We start from the raw sequence: 25,960 nt of genomic DNA, 5'->3' as shown, positions 1-25,960 counted from the left end.
GTTTCGGCTAGTCTCTAATAAATAACACTATATAACAGAAATAGTTAAGATATATATTATTTATAGCGTTAATATTACAGTAACGTTAATATTATTTTCCTATTTACTACGCAAATGGTTACCCATTTGTAATATATTGTAGGTTATGACGTTACAGTCCACACCCGGATTGTCAATAGCAAGCCAAATCGGGTCATTAAACACGATTATAATACGTTCTCATTTCCCCTCTAAAAACGCAACAAGAAATATATTTTTCTTTTTTTTATATTAGCTGACGTACGAACCTCTCCCACTTCATTGATCCCATAGCTCTTGCAATTCCTAGTTCTAAATTTAAATCTTAGACTATAATTTCTTCCTTTCAAAAATCCTCAGTAGCAGCCCGGAGATAGGAATTTACATATGTTACATTCCATGAAATCAAAGACCACCTAAATATTAAGCCCTTTTGTAAAATTTCATGACATTAATTATCAGTAGGTAGTAGTTAACATTGTTCCCTGGCATATTGTTGTGATATATTACTGGTTACTAGCCGACGACCCACGATTACGTCTGCGTAGTTAATACGGGTATAAAATATAACTTATGACACTCACAAATACCGTGGTTTTGGTGGTAAAATAGTTTTTAAAATCGGATTAGTAGATCCAGAGATTACCCCTTCAATACCACAAACTTTACCTCTTCATAACATTAGTAGGTATAAATTATTTACAAAACCGTAGAACGGAAAAATAAACATTTTTCCACCCGTATATTTCAAAAGAGCGCTGCAGTTAGATGGTGTACGCAGTGTTGTCTAGAACGTTCCAGATATTTGCATGCTCGGCGGGTGACGTCACACCCTCCATCCAGACAGTCCAGTATGATCAGTTGTGCAGACATTCGTCTCTTGGAAAATCTTTACATTGTAAGCCTATTCGAAGTCTTACTAGTCTTAATATTATTCACGACTTCACACGCGTCTTAAAGTATTGCTTCTATCCCTCGGAACCAGTATTTTGCACACTACGATGTGTATGTAATTTTTTGGGGTTCAACAAACAAACAGTTTAATTTGTAACGAACAAATAAACTTTCGCAAACTTTTTACGTATTATGTACGAAATTACGAGTAAGTAACGTATTGGTGCACATTTACCCTATGTTTTTTACTTTGAAATATGTATTTTATTTTCGAACTATAATTTAATTTAACTTTAATATAATCAGACATATTGTACAGTACAAAAATGCTATGGAACTTTCCATAGATTCAATAACTAGATACTGCCTATTTGAAACATAATTTTTAAATTTCATGCAATTACATACTTACCTAACTATTGTACTACGAGTATTATATACAATATTCAGTGCTAATCACACTATCATAATAATATTTTAGAGGCGAAATTGTGTGTGTGTGTGTGCGTGTGGATGTGTTATGGTGTGCTCGCAATACTATGAAACGGCTCGACCGACTTTAATTAATTATTTTTTTATACATTTGATCTGCATGTTAATAGGTCGTAGGTATTTTTCACCCTCTTACGAGTATAGGAATTTATTTGGTAGCACTACGATTGCTTACTATGGGCCTCATAAGAAAGCTCAGAGTCACAGCGGGCGATGGAACAAGCTATGTTAGGAGTATATCTGCGTGATCGAATCAGAAATGAGGAGATACGCAGAAAAACCAAAGACACCGACATAGCTCAACGAGTTGCGAAGCTGAAGTGGCAATGGGCAGGGCACATAGTTCGAAGAACCGATGGACGTTGGGGTCCCAAAGTGCTGGAATGGCGACCCCGCACTAGTAAGCGCAGTGTTGGTCGACCACGTGGACTGACGACATCAAGCGAGTCGCAGGGATTCGCTGGATGCAGGTGGCTCAGTATCGTGATGTTTGGAAGTCCCAACAAAAGGCCTATGTCCTGCAGTGGACGTCCATCGGATGATGATGATATACGATTGCTGGGTATTATAAAAAAAGTAGCACTGTCTAGCCTAATGTCTGAGCTAGCCCTAACTGCTTTATTATTTAGGCTATGCTGAACGTGAGACGCCTTATGCGAGTTCTATAGGATCGAACCAATCGCCTATTGATGTCTTCTACGCTCTGCCGTCTACTGCAGTGATTCCCAAAGTATCGGGGAACTCGAGTGAAACATTTCCTATCCACCTACACCTAGCTACCCGTGTCTAATGGTGTTTGTTCCAAATTCATCTTTAAAGTCTCTTCACATAGGTGTTGTATCGATGCGTTTTTTCGGCCACAGAACATAAAATACTTTATGCTGCGCATATATCCATTTTCTTCTTGAAAAATACCTACTTATACTTAGAAGGCGCCTATAAAACTGTTTCTTATAAATCATATTGATATAAGAATTTTCCCAGTCTGTTTAAAAGTCAATGTCAATAATCGAGTATTTTATTAATAATGAAAATCGATAAAAGTCCAATAATCCTCAGTAATTTGTAACCGACTTCCAAAAAGGAGGAGGTTCTACGTTCGACTGTATGTATGTTTTTTTTTTTTTTTTTTTATGTATGCCCAGCGATAATTCCGTCATTTGTGGACCGATTTTGAAAATTCGTTTTTATTTTGAAGGGTTTGATTCCAGGGTGGTCCCATTTTTTTCATGTCAGGATCTGATGATGGCATCCTGGAGAAATCGAGGGGAACTTTCGAAAATTGTAGGGACGGCTAGTGCGTTTGTTAGTGTTTCCATAAGGTATATTAAACCACTACAATTTTATGAAGGTCTGGAGTTGGTCTGATGATGGAGCCAAAACACAGACGATGGAACTCGTCAACGATTTACAGCAGGTACCTTTTGTTTGGGCTTGATTTATTTGTATTGATGAGAACTTTCCACCTAGATGGGTTGTGACTGTATTAAGGGTCTGATGATGAAGACAAAGGACAGTTAAGAGAACTCCTCAACGGTTCACAGTAGCTACCTTGTGTTTGGACTTGAAAAATTTGTATTGATGAGAACTTTCCACCTAGATGGGTTGTGACTGTATTAGGGGTCTGTTGATGAAGACGAAGGATAGTTAAGGGAACTCCTCGACGGTTCACAGTAGCTACCTTGTGTTTTGACTTGATAATTTTGTATTGATGAGAACTTTCCACCTGGATAGGTTGTGACTGTATTAGGGGTCTGGTGACGAAGATGACAGAGAGTTAAGGGAACTCCTCGACGGTTCACAGTAGCTACATTGTGTTTGGACTTGATAAATTTTATATTGATGAGAACTTTCCCACCATATGGATTGTGACTGCATAGGGGGTCTGGTGATGAAGACGGAGAACAGTCACCTTTCACGTTTTTCTGAATATTCATATTACGTGTGGATAAAGGGGGAGTAAAATTTTGTATATGAGTTAAGGTAGTATTTTTAAAATTGGGATTGTAGGACTTAGATACTTATTATAAAAAATAACGTTTCATCTAATTGCTTATTAATTTTTGTTCACACTCAGTAGGTGTGCTAACACTAAAAATTAAAAAATAAAAATTTTAATAAAAAAAATTCAACCGACTTCCAACTCAAAAATTAATCTAAACTAAAAAGCAAAAAATAACATCTTACCTATGTGCTACCTTCTGTCCATTTTGAAGGCGGTGCCAATCTAGTGTTATGTTTTAATTAAAGCCGTTTCTGAAAGAACCACAGAAATTTTGTAATTTAAACGGCTTAAATTAAAACATCACTGGCTTGGCACCGCCTTCAAACTGATCAGAAGGTAGCACATAGGTAAGATGTTATTTTTTGCTTTTTAGTTTAGGTTAATTTTTGAGTTGGAAGTCGGTTGAATTTTTTTTATTAAATTTTTTTAATATTTTCGAAATTATGCTATTAGGTCAATTTTCAAACCGGTGCGTTTGCACAAAACACCCGCGCTTTATAAGTATTATTACATGTACATATGTATTCTGTGATATTATATCTACTAACTAATGTTAATCTTGTGGTAATGCTTACCATGGTGTAATGAATTCCCGTCTGTGCACCGCATAAATAGTCAAGGAACGCGTGGAGAAACACCCGTGTGAAGAGGCTGTTAGGTATCAAATCGGTGCTATCTTTCTATCGCCAAAAGCAGTGTTTGCCAAAAAGGTGATCTTAAAACACCTACGCTCGGGGATATATCGGTTTGAAACTTAGGTTGTATTGTATGAAACAGTAAAATCTTTAAAGTGAATTTGTGTATATTCACAAATAAACAAGCTATTCATACATATTTTAGAGTACCTATATGCGTGGTTGCATGGTGGCGAGAGACGTGATAGCCCAGTAGATATGACCTCTGCCTTCGATTCGGAGGGCTTAGGTTCAAAACCGGTCCGGGATATGTACCTCCAACTTCTCAGTTATGTGTTTTTTAAGAAATTAAATATCACGTGTCTCAAACGATAAAGGAAAAACATCGCGAGGAATCACCTGCATACCAGAGAATTTTCTTAATTATCTACGTGTGTGAAGTTTGCCAATCCAATTTGGGCCAGCGTGGTGGACTATTAGCCTAACGCCTCTCATTCTGAGAGGAGACTCGTGATCAACAGTGAACCGAATATATTAATAATATGAGTGGTTGGTGCAACTTACTAGAGGCGTATGTGTAATGGAAGTTTATCGGCTGATAATGATGATGATACCTAATGATATGTTAATAAAAGTATTAAATCATCATCATCATCATCATCATCATCGTCATCATCATCATCATCATCATCCTCAGTAGACAAGCTAAACTAGATGTAAAAAGAAACGTGTGCGTTTCGGGACTTCGACAGAAGTGATAACTTAAACCTGCAGCCGCATGTGAGAAACCACAGAGTGGCGCCGTAAAGCGTTACGTTACGAAGCTGTTTACTCTCTCACAAGTTATCACTCTGAATACAGCTTTGGAAACACTGTTCTGTGCTAGAGTGAGAGATGTGTGATTGATTTGTGCCAACATTGTAGTAACAGTAATAGATTGATGTAATGGTCTAAGACCCGGCATTAGAAATATATACCCTCATCAGTTATTCATTAGTGATAAGAAACAAATGTTAGATAATGTAAAATGTTCACAGTGATACATTGCAAATAGGTTGCCTAGTTAAATTGCGTCAAAATACTTTTTTCGTACAAAATCTAGGAAAGCATGAACCAGATCAAAGGCAAATACTGTCAAATTAAGCATTAACTGATGATAATTATAACATTACTGAAATCGTTTATATCTCAACCACCAACCCATTCACTAGTGTAGCGTAGTTTGAAAAAAATAATAATCATATTTTAATACTCATCGGCCGCAATTTTACTAGACAACCTTTACACAATGTTTCAATCTGAATATTTTCTATAATTTATTTCTTACCCCAATTAGATAACAGATGAGGGTATATATTTCTTATACCGGATCTCGTACTATAATGGATTTGGTAGTTATTAAACAAGTAAATACATTATTAAAAGCTTTTATTGTTATATTATTTGTTATATACCTACCTAAATCCATTAAAATCGGTCGAACCTTTTCGGATAATAAGGATTTTATATAAATCAGATTATATTATTTTATATGGTTAATTGTTATAACTTTTGCAATAATAGCGAGCGGGCCTTCATTTTTTTCAAAAACTATCTACATTCAATTCCGAATCGAATGACACCTTAAACATTTTTATAGAAGACTGGGAACTTTTTTTGTACTATAGAGCAAATGTGGATCAGACTATAATAATCATTGAGGTAGGTATCAGTCTACAGCTGATTAAATCAACAACAATAAAATTGTTCATAAATATTTCTAAATTAAATATAAAATAGATTAAATATGTTTAAAAAAAATAGGTATTTTACGTACACGTGTTACAAAGCTGTAAAATAAGGCTTTCCCGATATGTAGGTGATGCTGTGAGCTAGTGGCATCGATCTGGTAGTTTCGCAACAATGCGGGTAAAGCCGGGCACGGTGCCAGTATGACACATTGAGAGCTCGCTGTATGGCCAGCGATGCACGGTCATAGACTAGATTTACTATGACTTGAGATCGTTAAACTGCCTCGTATCATGAGGGCTAGGGCATATCTTCTATCTATACTTATAATAAATCTGTAGAGAGGTCAATTCTTTACATGAAATGTATTTCCAAAATAACTATCAGGGGGTGATTAGTGATCGATACTGATGCCAAAAATGCAATCAGTAAAATTTTTGTCTGTCTGTCTTTCTGTCTGTCTGTCTGTCTGTCTGTATGTTCGTTATAAAAAACAAAAACTACTAGACGGATTTTAACGAAACTTGGTACAATTTATCCTTCATACTCCTGGGCAGGTTATAGTATACTTTTCATCTCGCTACAATTAATAGGAGCAGAGTAGTGAAGGGAAATGTTGGGAAAACCGGAGAAGTTATTCCATTTGTTAAGCTTCCGTTTCCGTTTGTTAAGTTCCGGGTAGGGGGTGGGTAGGGTTGGGTAGAGTAGGAGTAGGTTAGGGGTAGGGTTGAGTCCCTAACCATCCCCTGTATGGTAGGGTAGCAGTACGGTTTCACGCGGAAGAAGTCGCGGGCGTCCGCTAGTCTATACTAATATTATAAAGCTGAAGAGTTTGTTTGTTTGCTTGAACGAGCTAATCTCAGGAAGTACTGGTCCGATTTGAAAAATTCATTCAGTGTTAGATAGCCTATTTATCGAGGAAGACTATAGGTATATATGATCCCCGTACTCCTTCGCGAACGGGAACCACGCGGGTGAAACAGCGCGGCGTCAGCTATTTATTTATCTGGCTCACAACTTCATTATCGTGAAATTCAGTTTTTCATTAATTCCGCGAGAACCATGGCTTTTTCGACATGAAAATTTACTTATATGTTGCTCATCCTCCTCTAACTACCAATGAAAGCCCCGTTTAATTCAGTTAAGCCGTTCCAGAGATTAGCTCGGAAAAACAGGCAGACAGACAAAAATTTAAGAAGATTTATTTATTTATTTACAGGTTACAATAACAATCTTACAATAAAATATAAAGAAATATATAACTTACGACAATTATTGCAGACCTACTTATTGGTTATCACAGCATGCACTAAGGATAAGGATAAGGATAAGGCCTAGTTCGGTCTACTCCAGTATTCCACTCGATTACGAACGATCTTGATTGTATAAATAACTAAGGTTCGTCTAGATTGAATTGATCGAAACCCAAACAAATATGGCCGTACTGATGACGTCACAGCACCTCTAAGGATGGGATGGACCTTCAATTAACATTTGCGTCCCGTCCAGAGTGAGGAAACGCGCGTAGGCATCTGGATGAGATATATTATGCACGCTATCTCGTGAGACGACCCTTTAAACTCGCTTCTTCCAGGTTTTTATCTAGGGTATACACATACATAGAAACAGTAAAATTCCTTCTCCAATACAGTGATGAGTCCTCAGGGTAAGCAGTGCATTTTTGCATCTATGTAGTGTTCGCCACTGCTACCTCCTAAAGCCACAACAGTCCAAACTCCATAATTGGCTACCATACTTAAAGTACCATTATTAATTCGGTAAAATGACAAGTGCAACTGTCACTGAAATGTCATTTTACTGACTGGAATACGTACATACGATTAATCTTACATATGATTACTAATTCCAGTCAATAAAATGACATTTCAGTGACAGTTGCACTTGTCATTTTACTGACTGGAATTAATAATCGTACTATACATAATATTGTCCCTGAAAGACGTCTGTTATAGGGCGCTATGTGTCGCAGAAGTTACAATTCTCTTGTGTGACACACACACCGGTGGAATAGGGATGATGACAGTTTTTTAAATTGTATATAAATTAAGAGTATCAATATAATAGAATCCCGTAAAAAACGCTTCATACAAAATGGCACGATTTAGTGACGTCGTTGGCTCGCTGATCGTTAGGTTTGTATGGGCGTTCAAACAAAATTACTAATATCTTTGTTATTTGTGCGTTTATCTTTATAGTTCATTTATTGAAAATGTCACATTTAATGTAAGGAAGCGAAAATTGTATGAATTTTCATCTAATTACGATAAAAAAAATTTAATAGATTTTGAAATTTTATAATCTTATTTATTTTGCAATTATCCAGACAATCTTTGCTTTTTATATATAAATTAGTTAACATTGACGTTATTTACCCGAATGTATCATAAAAATCAATATATTCAAACCTAGTCATCATCCAAATTCCAGTCAGTAAAATGACATTTCAGTGACAGTTGCACTTGTCATTTTACTGACTGGAATTAATAATCGTACTATACATAATATTGTCCCTGAAAGATGTCTGTTATAGGGCGCTATGTATCGCAGAAGGTACAATTCTCTTGTGTGACACTCACACCGGTGGAATTCTATATGCGACGAATCAATAAAACCTCAATTAACTGATAGGCAGGCTGCTCGCGCCCTGTAAAAACCTTTTACTTTTTTAAATTAATTTAAATCTATAACCTGATTATATCTCTGTGGGATTGGCAGTGTATTTAATGGAATTGAAATAAGTACAATAATATTGTGTTTTGTTGTTTTATGAATGAGAACATGCCTCTCCGCTGATGCATAGAGATTGTATTTGTCGCCATAGTGGTTTCTTCTTTGGCAACAACCTCGTCGCCATAGTGGTGTTTTTATTCAACAACAGTCATCTTGTAGTATACAAAATACCCCTGTGACCTTATGATTATTTCTTACACAGAAACTGTAATTAACTACGTTGAGAGCGTACCTATATACATTTAATACCTATTATTGGGTATACTAGTTTAAAAAATAGCGATATAATATCGCCTTTTTATCTATCTCCCAATAATACATTTTAAGTGCATCGATCTAACATTTGATTAAATAGGATCAGTACCCAGTTTCTTTTTATTTTCTTGTGTCACTTCTTAGTTAAATTAATCTGTGGCGACTAATAGTAATATCGCTAATGAAGTAATAAATTCACATTTTGTTCTCATAACTTATCTTAAATTAATATTTAATCTTAATATTGGTTGGCTTTACTGACAGTGTCCGATAATATAACTTGAGATTTTTTTTCTTAAGATTTTATTTATTTAGGAGAATTAAATTATGTTAGACTATATACCTACCTAACCGCAGGATTTATAAAAAACTGAATATCCCTTATCGTTCGCTAGTTAAAAAAAAAATGACGACCCTTTGGCGCAATTGGTAGTGCTGTGTATCTCAAGAGAGTTTTCAGCACGTCAGTTTAGGATTTTATATTTTCTAAATTGGCTCAAATCTGGGGTAGGCATTAGCTGTGGCTAGTTACCATCTGACCAGCAAAGATGTTCTGCCAAGCGATTTAGCGTTCCGGTACGATGCCGCGTAGACACCGAGGTATGGGTAGAATAAACTTGTACGGAGTACCTCTTCAAAGTAAATCGGTAAGTCATATAACATGAGGTGAGATCGCAGTCAAGGGCTAACTTGTTGAATAAGACCACAAATCAAAGAATAACAGGCAGATAGAGTGCACGGAACACGACGGTGTAGTAGCCGTTCCAAATACTGTATTCAAAAACTAATACATTCTCGAGTCAGTACGACACGAAGCGACGCATCAGTAATTTTCAATATTATTCAATAAAAACATACATACAGCCGAACGTAGAACCTCCTCCTTTTTGGAAGTCGGTTAAAAATGGAGTCTTACGTGCTTAAATATTTTAAAACTGTTCACAAAATCTAAAGGAATAAGATGGAGTATTTTTATTGCTTTGGTTTATAATTATTGATTACATATTATATTAATTTACGTTAGTGTTTATTTTTGAAATACAAATTATGAAAAAATTTTGTTTATGCAGATGTCAAGGAGACGAGTGACTTTTTTATGGGTTTCACCGGCTCCACCACGCTGTTTGTAGACTCATTCTGAATCATTCTTTATTTTGTGAATAAAACTAAAAAAACACAATTTATGTAGGTATATCGCTTGTCATCAAAACATTCAACACAAAACTGTATTGGAAGCTTTTACCTAGTTTCCGACCAAACAAGTAAACGCTTATGAACCATTAATAATTCTCCCTTTGTGTTCTCACGAGTGCTAATGCGAGTCCCCTCCCACGGGAGGTGACGAGCGTTTGGCAAAATGTCAAACTGTCGAAAACTTCCATGTCACCAGAAACAAACATAACTTAATTTCTATTTAACCGACTTCAAAAAAAGGAGGAGGTTCTCAATTCGAGGCGTACGCTTTTTTTTAATGGTTACCTCTTAACTGTGCTTGGGGTTTCTCTGCGTGATCGAATCAGAAATGAGGAGATCCGCAGACGAACCAAAGTCACCGACATAGCTTAGCGAGTCGCGAAGCTGAAGTGGCAATGGGCAGGCCACATAGTTGGAAGAGCCGATGGACGTTGGGGTCCCAAAGGCGACCCCACACTTGTAAGCGCAGTGTTGGCCGACCTCCCACCAGGTGGACTGACGGCATCAAGCGAATCGCAGGAATTCGCTGGATGCAGGCGGCTCAGTATCGTGATATTTGCAAACGGCCTATGGCCGCAGCAGTGGACGTCCATCGGCTGATAATGATGATGAATGATGACCTCCTAACTTCGTCATTTATGAACCAATTTTGAAAATTTTGTTTGAAAAAGTATACCTACCTACTTCCAGATTGGTCCCACTCCCATTTCATTTTCATGAAAATCAGTTAGGTAAGTAACTTTGTGTTAAAATCAAAATAACTGAAATACGTTTTTGGAGTCGGTTCAATGTTTTTTTGTAAAAATGATTATTAAAAATAGGTACTTGCGAGTACGTAAGAACGAGTACCCGGAACCCTCGTAACTTTAAGTTCAAGATTTCGATTTTACCTATTTATTACCTTGGAAACATTACAAATAACCTGACATTTCTAAAGTGCTTGTAAGCGTAGCCTAATTTTCTCTGTTGTAAAATAAGAGCGAGGGCACATACTTTGCGGCGGCGGTACGGTGGCGGTGCGGCGGCGATGCGGCGGCGGTGCGGCGGCGGTGCGGCGGCGGTGCGGCGGCGGTGCGGCGGCGGTGCGGCAGCGGTGCGGCAGCGGTGCGGCAGCGGTGCGGCAGCGGTCTTGACATTCGCCGCACACCGCAGCGGCGTGCGGCGTGATCAAGAGACCATCGCTTTACAGAGAAAAATCTAAGCGGCAACGCTCAGTTGTTTATGCATAGACAACTGAGCGGAGACAAATAATTTAAAAATTAAACCATGTCTATTACGAAATACAGTTAGATACTCGTTATACAAGAACTAGAAACTACGAATAAAGCCAAGTCCTACAAGTTTCCCCGAAAACTATAGAACGCTCAAGGCTGCAATTAATAATTCCGTTTTGTGCCCCAACTCTCGGGCAGTGCTAATTTGACCCCGAATCCCCGGCCCCAAGGTCCCTTGGGGACAAAGAGACTTGGCAGAGGACAAACTCGAAAATAAAAGTTGTGACATTGGGAAAATTATTTTAACACTGAATAAAGATGAAAGCATAAGATAAATTGGAGAATCTATAATCTATCTAATATAAATCAATGCCACTTTTAGTTGTAATTTTAACCGACTTCAAAAAAAGGAGGAGGTTATTAATTCGTCGGAATGTTATTTTTTTTTTCACCGATTACTCGAAGACGCCTGAACCGATTTGAAAAATTATTTTTTCGTTTGAGAGGGTAGTTGGTTCCAGTTGGTCCCATAGTAATCATCTCACTGCTCTACTGCTGACGGCTCTACCGTGACCATTTTTGTTCGCATTTGTCTATTTGAATCTGAAATATTTTCTTGTTTCGTTCTTTTTAGACCCTTTTTTTACCTAGTCAGGTTATAGTTTTAAAACTTTTTTTTTATTTAATACTTTTCCATTTCTTGATTGACCCTACACTACACTAGTTCTGCGATATCTACGAGTACCTTAGACCATTAATAAGAGTACCTACCTACATCGTCGCATTCTAATATGAAACGACTGGACCGCGCGAGCTTAACGATCGCATTTTAAAGATATATTTTCACATAAACAATATGATTTATATGCATATTTGTAATGTGTTCGCCAATACTTTTATTATTTTCGAGGTTTTAAAAAAATAAGTATATGACGGAATTTAAACCTTATATTAAATGCCGTCATTTATTTTTTTTATAAAATTTATATAGCCTATGTCTCAATTTGTAATAATAAGAATCTTTTGACATCTCTTTCATTAAAATCGATTCAATAGTTTAGGCGCTACGGTGGAACAAACATACATACATAGACTGCCAAAATCATTACCCTTCCTTTTGGTTTCGCCGTAGACGGGTAAAAACATCAATAAGGCCCTTGATTAAGTATTTTATTCTATTTTTTACTATTTATTGTCATAGCAAAATACATAGTCTGTGACAATTTCAACTATTCAAAACATACTAACTCCTTGCATAATTCAAAATTATGATGTGGAATGAAAATTGCTTAAGTGTTAGCTTAAGCATTCTATGTCCTGTGAGGCAAACTCTACTAAAAATTAAATTAGTTTGGAGATTTAATGACAATGTCGGGAATATGTAAAACCATAAAATACCAAATTTTGTGATCATTATTGATTGGACTATTTTGAAAATTCCTGTTTACTTTGTTTCATTTAATATTTATTGAAACATGGTTGATATTTAGTTCTAGCGACATCTATCGAAATAATATGTATGACAGCGACCAAGTTATGAACCTTGGACTACGCGTTTACGAGTGCTGCATTTTATCGGAAGATGGCACTGTTTTTTTGGGATTCTAAATGTTAAAATTCAAAATGCTCAATATTTAAAAAAGCTTCAACAATTTATTAAACAAATAAATAAATCTACAACAACACTAAATCATTATACTTAAAAAACGAAAAAATACAGTGTTATAATATGTATGTAAAAACATTATTCAATAAAATTCTACTTAAATATTATACACAATTTCTACTTTTATATTAAAACTTTTTTTTTCGGCAATTTCATTAATATTATCACAGAATCGTTAGTCACATGGCGAATTTATAAAATAGCTAAATAGACTTAAAATAGCTTTTTATCTATTAATTTAATTAAATTTTATTTTTATATACTCAAGGAATCTGCATCTTGTTTAAAACCATTTTCAAAAACTATCTATATCTATCGGGTATTTTTGGTTGGAAAATGGTTTTCAAAGTAAAAATCACCATATAATAGGCTACTCGCCTGATGTACAAAACTAAGAAGATTTTTTGCATATATGCAGTTTAGATGCCTACAAACTCTAATCACATTTTTATTTGTGAAAATAATCTCGTAATTGTAATATTTTTATAAAATATTACAATTACGAGATTATTTTTATAAAACAAAATTGTATTTTGTCGTCATTCGCTACAAGGCATCGGTTTGTGATTGGTGCTTGCAGTGACGTGATATAATCATATCACTGCAAAAGCCAACCACGCTGTTATCTCTATGAATGACGTCACTTGCTAATGTGTTGTGTTTCGGCGGCAAAAAATTTACGTAGATATTTTTTGATTTATATTAAATTTTTAACTGGTTATTATTGACGGGACAAAATAAAATATAGCTTATAATACTTCCATAATTCAGTTTTAAACACTGTTTACAAAAGAGGCAAGTAGACTATTCACTCAATTTCGGCGATAATCTCTTGTCAAAAAAAAGGCATTTAAGATTTTCAGGGGGGCTTCAGAAGACACAATAGGCTAGTTGCTAGTTTCTTTAAATAGTCTTACATTGTTCATTATCATTCTACTATTGAAAACACTACAACTACACTAACATTTTATTTTGAGAAGTGAATACATAAAAATTTCAATAGGGATGATGACAATGATGTTAAACAGTGTTAGATGTGTTACTAGGTCATGAAAAATGAGGCGCTCAAAAGAGTAAATTTCCACAACTCAATGCTAGTTGTGGTTAACAACGAGCATTATTTAAACAAATAATAACTAAATATCGTCTACAATGTCGAGTTGTGTGTTCAGGAAGTGTAATAACTATATATCCATAAATAAATAATGGAATTAAAGATAAAATTGTGCATGTGTGCGCTCAGTGTTGTAGCCTAATTCGGATCACTTTTTGCGGTAATTTAATAATAAATAGATTTGTATGGGCGTTCAAACAAAATTACTAATATCTTTGTTATTTGTGCGTTTATGTTTATAATTCACATATTAAAAAATGTCACATTTAATGTAAGGAAGCTAAAACTGTATGAATTTTCATCTAAATACGATAAAATATTTTAAATACATTTTGAAATGTTATAATCTTATTTATTTTGCAAATATACACACAATCTTTGCTTTTTATGTATAAATTAGTCAACATTGACCTTATTTACCCGAATGTATCATAAAAATCAATATATTCATACCTAGTCATCATCCCTATTTTTAAATTAAGTTTTCTATGAAATATAGATTTCATTAATGTAAAAGTCTATATTTCTATGAAATATAGACTTTTACATTAATATCGATATTCTTCTGATCCATAAACTATGTACGTACTATACGAAATTAATATTGTCTATATTTAATCTGATACGAGTCAATTACCCTATTATGACGTCACAGCTAAAATTCTTTTCTTTCATTTTATATAACAATATTTCATCATACATTTGTATGGGCGCTCAAACAAAATTACAAATACATAAATATACTGTTTGTCACAATTACAATGAATTCAAAGGTAATCAAATAAATTTATAATCTATTTACTTACAATATGTTGTCTAAGATGAAAAGTCACAAAAAATCTTACGTACATTTATAGACTTGTACATGTACATCAATCAATGACCTCTTATAATAAAAGGACGCACAATCATGTAGAAAATTTCACTTTAAACTGGCCAATTTTTTTTTTTTGACAGTTTTGGAATTATTGGTAAAGAAAGGCTTGTAAATATACTCCAATATTCAATAAAGAGAAAATTCAACGTTAAGGATTGAGTTTAAGGTTGAATTTGCAAATGGAACTACTTGAATTGAGTGCCAAGAAGTTGTGTTTGGCACTCATTGAGTGAGGACGTTTTTTGGTCGCTGATTGTGCATCCACTTTTTAATAGGAGATCAATAACAACAACACATTTATTTCAAGTAAAAATAATTTACTTAGAGTGCTCATCAATATTTTTAATAATAATTTTACTTTGGAACTTACTGGAATATAAATACAAATTATTGAAATTGATTACTATGGGTCTGAACCATAGTTTTATGAAGATTAACATTTTTAATATCTTATATCTAATCACAAGCTTATCAATAATATTATTTTTTATGTTAAAGCACATAATTTTGTATATTATATAATTAACTGGATATGCATACATTTATTATTGAAAACACTTTAATACAGTCCACATACTCTGTTTGCTGGAACTGCTTTATCTGAAACAGAAAAACAAAAAAAATACAACCACATTTGGAAAAAATATTTATATAATAATCCTATAAATATTTTAAACTAATAATAATAACATAAGTGACAGACAGACGGACATTTTTAGTGTAATATTCTTTCTCTATTTCCAATATCAGCCAAATCCGTTCATTATATTATGCGTAGTGAAGGATTAAAAAACACGCACTCAATCTTTCAGTTTTATAACATTAGTGTGGATAATTTATAATGAACATACTTTCCTCTATGATATCATTCTTTTATACAAACTAGCAGACACCCGCGACTTCATCCGGAAAAAATAGTTTTTCACACGCGGGAACCATGGATTTTTTCAGGATAAAAGGTCCTCTAGTAATCTTCCAGTAAAATCCGATTAGCTCATACAAATATACAGACAATTTTTTTTTTAAATATTTTCGTTTTAGTATCAAGTAAATATAACTTTAAATCTGGAGAAAACACAGTCATTTTGAAAACATAGACAGACATTTAAATTTTATATTATATAAATAAAACTGTTACTTATAATATACAATTTAACTATGTATGACAGATTTTTTTAGCTTCCCTAAATTATTATTGGTATTATATAATTGGGGTTTTAAGATTTTAGGGCAAATTCACAATTTATTATTACATAAAAAAAAATATCATACAAACTCATACCTATCATTTTAGGGTAGGGCAAATTCAAATTTTCCATTATATCAACGAACTCCTTGAGGGACTTCGTCAATCTGGGGTTGTATTTCTTTTCTTCACCCACAGTGGTGGCCGTTTGCCCCTTGTAGTCGTGTGCCGGGTAAAGGGTGTAGGTCTCGGGTAAAGTGAATATTTTACTGTGCACCGATTTGTAGAGGGTCTCCGATGAACCCTCTTGGAAATCGGTCCGACCGCAACCTCTGATTAGGAGCGTGTCCCCTGTGAACGCGATGCCCTGGAAGGTAAGAAAGAATAGGGTAGCTGACTCATATCAAATTTAATATAAACAATATTAATTTCGTGTAGTGCATGGAATAAGGGTTCTAAATATATCGATATCAATTAATAGCAATTAATAAAAGTTAAGGATTTCTTATAAAACTTAATTTAAATATCACGGTTTTTTTTTAATTTGCCAAACCTGAAAAACGTTGTCGCCTATTTTGTGACGTCACAATGTTACTTGTTGTCAACTAATATTTTTTGTCAAACACTCCGTTTGGTATAGGATTTGTTTAAGTGACGTCATGAAACAGATAAAATATAGACCATCATGGCCGACAGGATCGTATTATATAATATCGTATATATTAAAACTAAAATTTTCAAAAAAATATGAAAAAAAAATTCAATGTAGTAGAACGATAATGATCTATTTAAGACCATTTAAAAACAACATTACAGTTTCTTATGATTAATGATGATTAATGATGATATTTAATTTCTTAAAATGCACATAACTGAAAAGTTGGAGGTGCATGCCTCGAACCTACACCCTCGGAATTGAAGGCAGTGGTCATATCTATCACATCACTTATTATTTTTAAAAAAAACTAGCGGACTCGCTCAAGCTTCGCTTTGACTTATTAATTTATTTATTTGCACTTCTTCCCTATCCCTACCTTACACTACCATACTCCTACCCCTACCCCTACCCTACCTCTACTCTACCCCTACCCTACCCTACCCTACAACTACCCTACCACTACCCTACCCCTACCCTATCCCTATACCATAAACCTACCCTACCACTACCCTACCCTACCCCTACCCTACCACTACCCTATCCTAGGATTTAGGGGTTTGAAAAATAGATGTTGGCCGATTCTCAGACCTACTGAATAGCACAAAAAATTTCATCAAAATCGGTCGAGCCGTTTCGGAGGAGTTCAAGTTCGAACACCGCGACACGAGAATTTTATATATTAGATATAAATGAAATATTTTCATCTTGTAGGATTATTTGTATATTACTCGTACCGGTAAAATATCGGCTTTTGCAGCTCTGATAATTAGGGCTAAAGTTATTATCACATTTAATAATATAATCAGATATAAATATTATAGCAGATATCTATTGAATTATCTTGTTGTGGGGTGACTACTGACTTCTAATATGAAAAATTATACAAACATTACTGTGAAGTATTCCACGATAAAACAACGAGATTAAATAAAATATCGATATTAAAAATCTCGTCACTTTATCGTGGTATGTACCCGTTTAAATAATATTCATACAGATCTGCAGTTTTAACTGTACGGGTATTTCAGTTTTGTTTATTTAGATTTTTTTTTTTTTTGTTTTGTTTATTTAGATTTTTTTTTTTTTTTTTTCAGGGAGGAAAAAAATCCCTCCGGACTTCTGCCGACAGTCGGCAGGGTATGTCCGACTTGCACGGACTAAAAATAACCTTCCCTGGACTCCATGGTCAGCACGGAACCGCTATGCATTTCTTCATGCTGACCTTCCTGTTGTTTTCTTTCACTCTCTCTCTTTTGTTCTGTCTCTTTTTCCTCCCTTCTTTTCATTGTGGTTCGAAGCATATGGGCGTACTTCTGCCACTGCTCCTCACTTGACAGCATACGTGAGATGAGGTTACTTGCGTTTACTCCCTCATTAGTACCTTCAGCGGCTGCTCTTACATCTGTGGTACCTGGGCATTCAAACAGTGCGTGCCTCGGCGTATCCTCCTCATCACAGAAGTAGCAGCTCTCATCTTGCGCTTTCCCGATGGCGAAGAGGTAGGTTTTAAAAACGCCATGGCCGCAGAGTGCCTGCGTCAGCCAGCGGTCCACCTCTCCGTGCTCTCTCTTGTGCCATTTTATGAGATCCGGGATCAGTTCTCTCGTCCAAATCCCTTTTCCTTGTCCCCTCCAGTCTCTGTCCCATTCTTGCAGTATAAGTTCTCGGGTTTCTGCGGAAGTCAGATCCTTACTCTCAAACAGCATTGCGCGTTCCTTTACAAGTTTGGCTATAGGCACTAGTCCTGCTATAACCAGCACTGCATCTGTGGAAACAGTGCGATATGCCCCGCTTATGCCTATCGCCAGTCGCCTTTGCACCGTTTCTAGCTTTCTTCGGTAAGAATCCACTTCCATAGCACCCTTAAATATAGGCGCCCCGTAAAGGATGGTGGAGTGAGCTACTGATGCGAGCCCTTCCTCTACTCACCCTTACTTCCTCTACTTACCCTTCTTCTACTCGCTCTGGGACCTCCTTTAGTCGTTCGTTCGGTCGTTATTTAGATTTGTGAAATAAAAAAAAGTTATATGTCTGGATTAATTATTTACCTGTCCATGAGCGATGTAGGTTAAGCAACCGTTGGTGTGGCCAGGGGTAGCCGTGGCCAGCAGTTGGTACGCTCCGAAGTTGACCAGATCGCCGTCAAATAGGTGCAAGTCCGCTTGAGCTCCTGAAGATTTGCTGATAACACTCTTGGAGCCCGGCAGAAGACTCTTCAGTTTACCAGTGCCCGTTATATGGTCGGCGTGCATGTGGGTGTTCACTGGAAACGTTAATAATATTAAGAGCGCGCAGCGCATTTCAAAAAAATAAACGAATAAAGTTTTACAAATTGTGTATTTTGTATAGTCATAACGAAGCTAACACTTTGAAATATCATTTACCCAAATATCTGGCTCCTAACTTTTCCAGGATCTGAGATCCAGAACCATTTGTAACCACCAAATTACATATTGCACACTCTTAATAAGCAATTATCATCATAATCTGCCTATTTGAATGTCTTTCTACAGGGCCAGGCATTATTCCTTTATATAAGAGAGGGCTCAGACTAATTACATGAGGATCTGATTCGATAGACGTTTCTTTTCTGTCAAAGTATATGATCAACGATCTAATGCGAGTAATGTAATCGTGTCTGTCGGTTAAAAGCTCCGTAAGAATACCTTTTTATAATAATAATAATAATAATAATATTTATTTCAAGCTTCAATAGGCTCATAGTTATGTTAGTAAAAATAAAAATAGAATGTGTTAGTAACTTATAAACTATAGTAATATAACTTATTTTTTTTTTTTAAATAAATCATACTAGTAATATGTGTGTCACTGCCGCTCCAATCCATTTGACATGGAACAGCAGTGATTCACATATTTACAGTCCAACCTGCTCGCAATCATTGCAAGAATGCTGTTGGTGCCGCCCCGCACCCTGCGCACCAAGGATCCACAACGTTTGCGCATTGTGGCGTAAAAGCAGTCAACACGCGCATCCGCGAACATCCCCGATGCGCTACAAAAGCGGGGCAACCCCATCAGCACCCTGAATGCGTTGTTATATTGTACACGGAGAGCGTTATAAGATTTTTGAGAGTATTTGGCCCACAGGCTGCACGTGTAGAAACTAGTGCAGTATGCACTGAACAACGTAATTTTAACGGCATAAGAACACCGCGCAAACCTGCGAGCCAGCATATTTGCTCTTACTGATAACGCTCTCCGTTCTCTCTCGATATCAGTGTCGTCTCTAAGGTCAGGGTCAACATGTGTCCAAGGTACTTTACTTTATTTACTCTCTCTAATGCTATGCTATTCAGCGAGATAGGTGGAAGAGTCAGATTTTTAGATGTTTTACCCTCTGCCTCAAAGACCATCACTACACTCTTTTTAGTGTTATATGCAAGACCATGTCTCTCCACATAAGCCTCACATATGGCTATGAGCTTCCTGAGACCACAGATTGACGCACTCAACAGCACCATATCATCGGCGCATCGGCGTTTATGTATTTGATTTTTAAAATCCGTCAACAACTTCTGCTTTAGTATAAGATATATATGGTCTTAATCTAAGCTTGTTTCCTCAAAAAATTACAGACAATTTTGTTCATGAATTTGGGTGCGATACTAGTCCTTATGTAATTGGACGGAAAACAGGGTCATTTTTTTTTTTAAAAAAAGGAATATTTGCCATATTTTTTATAATACGACCAATATTCCCATTCCCCTCCAACAAGTCGGGAAAGACTGTGCTAGGAGTGGGTACGACAATAGACCAACAGGGCGGGGATCGAACCACCACCCTTCGGTGATGAGTCCGACCGCTCTTACCGTTGAGCCATTGCGGCCACTGCGGCACGCGGGTGCGGTTTACATTTTGATAGCCTTATTTTCTGTTTTTCTGACGTCGTTAAACCCGAGTTATATTTACTCGTAATGCACACGAAATCAATCAGTATTATCATAAGATATTATTAAGAACATGCCTCAATGTTCCGATCAAAATAGACACCAGTAGACACTTAATATGATTGCAAATACCATTTAAATACGAGCGCAAACCACTTAAGATTTTGATAACCGCTTTCCCGGTACCATTTAAGTAATTTAGGTAGATACATCTCTGACCTGTGCCTCTGTTGGTCAGGTTGGTAGTAGGTTTCTTTTTACTCGACTGCAAGAAGAATGTTATTCGCGCGTATCTTGTATGTATGTATGTTTGTATATATATAATATTCTTCCAAAGCGCTGAACGGATTTACGTAATTAAGATATCATTAGATTTGTCTTAATTAAGTGTTCAGGTGAAGTTAAAAAAAAAGCTAAAACGACGACTGTGCTATAAAATCGAGGTGATTTTTTTTTAAATTGCTTGCAATATTTGCTTTTAATATCTGGTTACAACTTGTTTTTTACTCTTTTCAGTTTTTAAATTTTATGTTACTGCATAAAATTTAAAAACTCAATTTGTACCTACATAGTGTTTACTTAGTTAAACCCCTGTTAATTAAAAATCCAGAGGCTTTTGAGGTTCCATTAAAAAGCCTTTATTACTGCTTCTTTACATGGTTAAAAAAAGTTGTCCCAAGGCGCTGGATTGGCCATCCCGCACCGGTAGGCGCAGTGTTGGTCGACCCTTATTCGGTGGACCACTGGATGCTGGCGGCTCGAAACCGTGGGTTTTGAAATCTAAGCAAGAGGCCTATGTCCAGCAGTGGACCTCCAACGGCTGATAATTATGATGTTGAACATGATAACTATGATGAAAAAAAATTGACAACTCCTCATATCTCGTGGAGATATCTCATTACAATAGATATTGCACATAATGATAATAATAATTTATGATGGAATCTACTTTTTTTTTTTCTATTTGGCTGGTGGGAGGCTTCAGCCGTGTTAGTTACCACCCTAGTTCGCTAATTACCACCCTACCGGGAAAAACGTACCGTCAAGCGATTGTAGCGATGTCGTGTAGAAACCGAAAGGGATGTGGATTTTCATCCTCCTTCTAAAATGTCAGCCCGCTTCCATCTTAAATTGCATCATCACTTACCATGAGGTGAAATTGTAGTCAAGGGTTAACTTGTAAAGAATAAAAAAATACTCACTTGCATAAATGAGCTTGAAGCCAAGTTCCTTTATCAAGGCCGCATCTCTCTCAGCGTGTTCTAGAACAGGGTCGATCAGCACCGCTTCACCACTCTTAGTATCACCCAGTAAGTATGTGTATGTACTGCTCACAGTATCAAAAAGCTGTTGCAAAATATGGAATATTACAATCAGTAAATTATATAGCTAACCCAATATAATTTAGTAACGTCAACATGACGACCTCCGTGGCGCAGTGGTATGCGCGGTGGATTTACAAGACGGAGGTCCTGGGTTCGATCCCCGGCTGGGCCGATTGAGGTTTTCTTAATTGGTCCAGGTCTGGCTGGTGGGAGGCTTAGGCCATGGCTAGTTACCACCCTACCGACAAAGACGTACCGCCAAGCAATTTAGCGTTCCGGTACGATGTCGTGTAGAAACCGAAAGGAGTGTGGATTTTCATCCTCCTCTTAACAAGTTAGCCCGTTTTCATCTTAGGTTGCCTCATCACTTACCATCAGGTGAGATTGCAGTCAAGGGCTAACTTGTAAAGAATAAAAAAAAAAAACATCATTAGAATGTACAAGTATATGAGGAGATCCACAGAAGAACCAAACTGACACTGACATAACTCAGCGAGTCGCGAATTGACAACAGGCAGGGCACATGGTTTGAATAGCCAATAGAGGTTGAGGTCCAAAGGTGCCAGAATAGAAAGCGTTGGTGGTGTTATTGGCTGGCCCAAACTAGGTGGCATGAGGATATCATGTTGGTTGCAGGGAACCGCTGGATGCTCGTGACTTAAGTAGGAAGGTGGTTAGTTTTTTGGAAGTCCATGCAAGAAGCCTATATCCTGGACATCCATCCATGTTAATGATGATTATTAGAACACATGTGAGATGGTGACAACAAAGTAAATCCTGGTTGAGTTTTTTGAGTATGAATTCTTCTCAGACTGACAGTGTGTTTGGACAAATCTATACTTAATATTATAAAGCTGGGTTTGTCTCAAAAAAATCTCAGGAATTACTATTTCAAACAGAAAAACTTATGAGTGTACAGTAAATTAATTTACAATTTATCTTAACTAAGAAATATCAGTAATCATTTTCTTGTAAACAAAAGTGCTATTTGTTTTGCTGAAACTCGAAAAGAGGTTGAATTGGTTGAATTCAAATCATTTAATTCTATTTCTGTTTTTTCTAAAGGCTTGAGAATAAAACAATTCAATAAAATTAGGATAAAATACAAATAACGCAAATAGTGCAATTTTCGACAATAATAAATTTACCAGGGTCTTTTACATAAATATTAAAAAAAATCACAGGAAAAAGTAATTTTAATGACTCATACCTGTCTAAAAAAGAAGTTTGATCCTCTGTCCATTTCACTGGAAATCCACCTCACTTTTCCAACAGCAGGTGTCACCAACCTTTGGGCACACTTCACAGTACCGAATGATAATTTCAACAGCATTCTGCAGAATTTAAATACAATTCATATTTCACAACAAAAAATCTTGTTACGTAAAGGTTTAGCTTATAACTAATGTCTGTATGGGTGACATTGTTTAGTTACAGCTCATAGGTGCTTAGTTATGTATTTTGTGTTCACTTGTTAAGTATTAGCAAACACATATACATAGAAATGTAATAGATCTATGCACATATCATATCATTGATTTAGGTTTCTACACTAATAATATAAAGAAAAAAAAATAGTATAATTTGTATTTTTGTATGTAACAAATAAACTCAAAAACTACTGCTGGACAGACAGACAGTTACTGAAAGTTACAGCGGATCATCTTTGCTGGTAAGATTCAATAGATTTTCTAAGACAGGTCCAGTACTGTATGTGTACTTGATACCAAAAAAATACTAAAACTAAAAAATTCAAGATTTGTCAAAATTCTAGTCCTAAAGGCTTGAAAAGTTGTTGAAGTTTTTTAATCAATCAGTCTTATTTTGAGTTTGTGGACTATATATTATATAAAAAAATCCAAAATATAAATAGAAGGGGGTAAAATAGGAGCTTAAAGTTTACATCAAGTTACATGCAGACAAAATCGCAGGCATCCACTAGTATGTAATCAAGGATTGTTTATTTGCATAGAGCTATCAATTAACATAGGAAGCTTAATTGCTTCTTAAAATACATGTACCTATTAAGAGTACTATTCTATAAATGTGACTACTGCATTGACAACAGTATCAGAGAGTGCAGTTGTAAATGCTGCGGTTTTCAACAGACAGGTCCTGGCCAATGGCCAAAATGGCCAATTTAGAATTCTATATTTTTTTAATTGGCTGAGGTCTGACCTTGTGGTAGGCATTGACTGTGGCTAGTTATCATCCTCAAGTATTTTTTCATTCAATTATCACAATTAAGAATTGAGAGGATAGTCATATTACTAGAAAAATGTTGAACGTGCAAGTGGAAGGTCATAAGAGGAGAGGAAGGGCAAAGAAGAGATTGTTGGATTGTGTGAAAGAGGACATGTGTGTAAAAGGAGTGGATGATGAGTTGACGAGCAATAGAGACGAATGGAAAAGATTGACATATTTTTCCGACCCCACTTAAGTGGGATAAGGGTAAGGAGATGATGATGATGATAAATTACATTGACATCAGTGGTAGTAGTGTATAGTAAAAGTAGTGTTATTGTGCTTTAAGGAAAATTGCTGAAGGTTGATAACACATTGTTGCATCAGTTATTAAAGCCCATTGTTCAATAAAAATAAAATTAGGGGTAGGTTAGGTGTATGGAAGTATTGTAAGGGTAGGATAGTAGTATGGAAGAGGTTGGATAGTGATTTTGATCCTTCAACCCTCAAGCCTTATTTTTTAATAACAATAAGGCAAAACAATATTTGCCGGGTCAAATAGTTAAGTAATAAGTACTTACATAAGTAGAATAAATTATTATATCCCATTGTTTCAAAATCTTTTGTTTCTATTCCCTGGTACAATACAGGTTCCCTGGTGGAATACAGGGATAAAATATAGCCTATGTTACTCCCTGATAATGTAGCTTTTTTTTGGTTAAAGAATTTTTCCAGATTGGCCAGTAGTTTTGAGTTTATTTGTTACATACATTTAAAATACAAATCTTTCCTCTTTATAATATTTGTGTAGATAAGCATTTTTAATTAGGTTTTGTTTCCTTTTTGGTGCTTTTAATTACTACTTACATAGATTTGGTAGGTACTTAAAAAAATAGGCGACACTTGATTTTTGTGTGAACTAAAAATGGAGAACATAATTTAGAAACTTACCTGACTATTATATGTTACCAACTGGATCACAAAATAATAATTCAATATAATTTTCAAATACCGATAATAAGTTATCTCGCCACTTGATAAGTTTTTATCAACGTAAGTTTAACTGATTAAACCTAACCACAAAGATATAGGAAAGTACCGAATGCAAATTGTTTATACTTATTATCTTTATATAATCCATCATAACAATTATTACGTGTCGTATATGTTTTAATTTTTAATCCAATCAGCAATTACAAAATAAAAATAAAAAAATTAATTACAACATTGCTTTGTTTGGATAAAAATTAAAAATATATAAAAATCATAAATCACTCAATGTCAACAGTCAATTGTATTGTATTTGTCACCTGTCAAGTGTCATTGCGTTACGGGCAAACATGAACTAAAATTGACATTTCCCGCTGCGTTCACTGCATTTTTTTATATGATCAACCTGTAGCCTCAGAGGATAGTGTGGACTATTCGCCTACTAATTCAGATGAAATACTAAGCATCAAAATGGTATCATCAGTTTAGATTTTCTTTTATTACACAAGTTCTTACCACAAATAAATGCAGTAGAGATATCATATTTATTTAAATACAAACAAAAATCTTTTATAATTAATTATAATATTATTTAATAATGTACATAATATCTATATTAATACTAATCTAACTGTCAAAGCCTAACAACAATCATTTAACATAGTTTAAAATAATTAATTTGCCTTTGTTTTCCACGGTATAACGGAAAAAATAAGGAAAAAATATTATTGTCAAAGCTATTAATTATTAAGGACTGGCTTTAAGCACAAACTGCGAACCTCTATTGAAAAAAAAATATATTTTGCCACATTTCATAATTAATGTGTTTCACTGATTGACAATTATTTATAAAAAAATATACACAA

At 35.4% G+C, this 25,960-nt stretch overlaps 1 protein-coding gene across 1 annotated transcript; it reads right to left on the bottom strand.

Moving 5' to 3' along the window:
• Positions 1 to 14,589: 14,589 nt before the first annotated feature.
• On the bottom strand, positions 14,590 to 25,351 carry LOC112046677 (persulfide dioxygenase ETHE1, mitochondrial). The gene is made up of 6 exons (XM_024083397.2): positions 25,056 to 25,351; positions 23,131 to 23,254; positions 21,798 to 21,942; positions 18,736 to 18,950; positions 16,126 to 16,396; positions 14,590 to 15,443 (listed from the first exon to the last, which is right to left on the bottom strand). Exons 2-6 carry the CDS (start codon positions 23,251 to 23,253, stop codon positions 15,403 to 15,405), a joined length of 795 nt encoding a protein of 264 aa, XP_023939165.2. The 5' UTR covers position 23,254; positions 25,056 to 25,351; the 3' UTR covers positions 14,590 to 15,402.
• Positions 25,352 to 25,960: the final 609 nt, after the last annotated feature.

Source organism: Bicyclus anynana, chromosome 16 (genome assembly GCF_947172395.1).
Source record: "Bicyclus anynana chromosome 16, ilBicAnyn1.1, whole genome shotgun sequence".
In the NCBI taxonomy this organism is placed as follows: domain Eukaryota; kingdom Metazoa; phylum Arthropoda; class Insecta; order Lepidoptera; family Nymphalidae; genus Bicyclus; species Bicyclus anynana.
Note: the sequence above shows the minus strand (reverse complement) of the source record. Positions and strands in the feature narration are given on the sequence as shown.

Coding starts and splice junctions, on each gene's coding strand:
- LOC112046677 (XM_024083397.2), bottom strand. CDS start 23,253: ATGCTGTTGAAATTATCATTCGGTACTGTGAAGTGTGCCCAAAGGTTG. Junction 18,951..21,797: donor CTTCAAGCTCATTTATGCAA/GTGAGTATTTTT, acceptor TAACGTTTCCAG/TGAACACCCACATGCACGCC. Junction 16,397..18,735: donor CCTACATCGCTCATGGACAG/GTAAATAATTAA, acceptor CTTACCTTCCAG/GGCATCGCGTTCACAGGGGA.